The 1255-nt window shown below is 62.3% G+C and overlaps 2 protein-coding genes across 2 annotated transcripts in view; one reads left to right on the forward strand and one right to left on the reverse strand.

The window, feature by feature from the left end:
• Positions 1-392, reverse strand: part of MED31 (mediator complex subunit 31) — a 5740-nt gene extending 5348 nt beyond the window's left edge. The window contains exon 1 of the mRNA XM_010847436.1: positions 276-392. Within this exon, the coding sequence (XP_010845738.1) occupies positions 276-303 (28 nt within the window). The 5' untranslated portion in view covers positions 304-392. The remainder of the gene's footprint in view (positions 1-275) is intronic.
• Positions 393-486: 94 nt separating this feature from the next.
• Positions 487-1249, forward strand: LOC104993992 (chromosome unknown open reading frame, human C17orf100). Its single transcript, XM_010847446.1, has one exon. The coding sequence runs from the start codon at positions 745-747 to the stop codon at positions 1120-1122; it is 378 nt and encodes a 125-aa protein (XP_010845748.1). The 5' UTR covers positions 487-744; the 3' UTR covers positions 1123-1249.
• Positions 1250-1255: the final 6 nt, after the last annotated feature.

The raw sequence follows: 1255 nt of genomic DNA on the forward strand, positions 1-1255 counted from the left end.
TTATGATCCAAAATCTCTCCTTTAGTCTTGCCGGAAGCCGGTGGGGCCAGTGTTTGAATAACTAACGGGGAGAAAGGATCGGCCAACAAAACAAATTCTGAAAAGGCCAAATTACCTTCACCCTTCCAGACGCTAAAAAAGCCCTGGTCCCTCCCGCTCCGATCACTCACTCTGCCGGGAGTTGGGCCTGGATTCTCAAAAAATCCCGGGAAGCAGGTGTCTGGGCCCGGGACAGTTTCTATTTGACAAAACGCGAGGCTCAGAGCGCTACTCACCTGTCTCCATAGCGACGGCCGCGGCCATCACCAGCAGACACTCTAAGTCCCCAACAACCCCACACAGCCAGGATCGGAGAAACGGGGAAGGTCCGGAAGTCGCGACGTTCCCTTCCTGCCGCGGGGCTGTGTGGGATGCGGGGGCGGGCACAGCTTCGCAAGGGGGCGGGTGGCTCCGCCCATCCAGGGCCCGCCCCGCCCCAACCCCGCCTCCACCTGGACAGGCTCTTGACAGGATAGGGGGCGGTGCGGGGGCTCTCGAGGGGACTAACCCAGGGTTCCCAAGGAATCTTAGGCCTCCCCGCCCCTAGATCACGGTGCCTCCACGTGGGTCGCGGGACCCTCGACCACCGCTCTCCCTGCATCACAATGGCATGTGACGTCGCTCCTCACCGTATAAAATAATCCTTCGGGGATCGTGGGGCTGTGGGGCCTCCAAAGGTCAGCTTGGCCCTGTTACCCCCATAAGATGGCCTCACCCCTTCGGGGAAAGCCCTCTCCGGCCCGGGCGGAATCCATCTGCTCCGAGGAGAAGGCGACGGTCAGCGTGGAGACCTCGTCCCACCGCGTGGAGACATCCTACCGTCACGTGCGGACATCTTCCCGGCAGGTGGAGACCACCTATCGCAGCAGCGAGGGACCCTCCGTCTCCCCCTCTGGGAAGCGACTCCCACGAGTCCTCGAGGTGTCCTCCCAGCACGTGGAAACCGCCTCGCAGCTCACAGAGACTGCTTCCCGCCACGTCAGGGCCTCGTCCCTGCGTGTGGAGACGTCTGTGCACCGCGTGGAGAGCCCGCCGCGGCGGGAGAAGCCGGCCGCCCGCCAGAACGTCCAAAAGGCCCGATGAAATGCTGCCTTCCTTGGGGCCACAAGAGGGCCATGGCCCTTGGCCAGGGCAGAATCGCCTCCAGTTCGCAGCCTGCCTGCTGCCAGGTGGACCGATCATCTTTGGTTTCCTGGAAACAGTCCACAAATCAATT

Source organism: Bison bison, unplaced genomic scaffold, assembly GCF_000754665.1.
Source record: "Bison bison bison isolate TAMUID 2011002044 unplaced genomic scaffold, Bison_UMD1.0 scf7180017864249, whole genome shotgun sequence".
Lineage (NCBI taxonomy): Eukaryota > Metazoa > Chordata > Mammalia > Artiodactyla > Bovidae > Bison > Bison bison.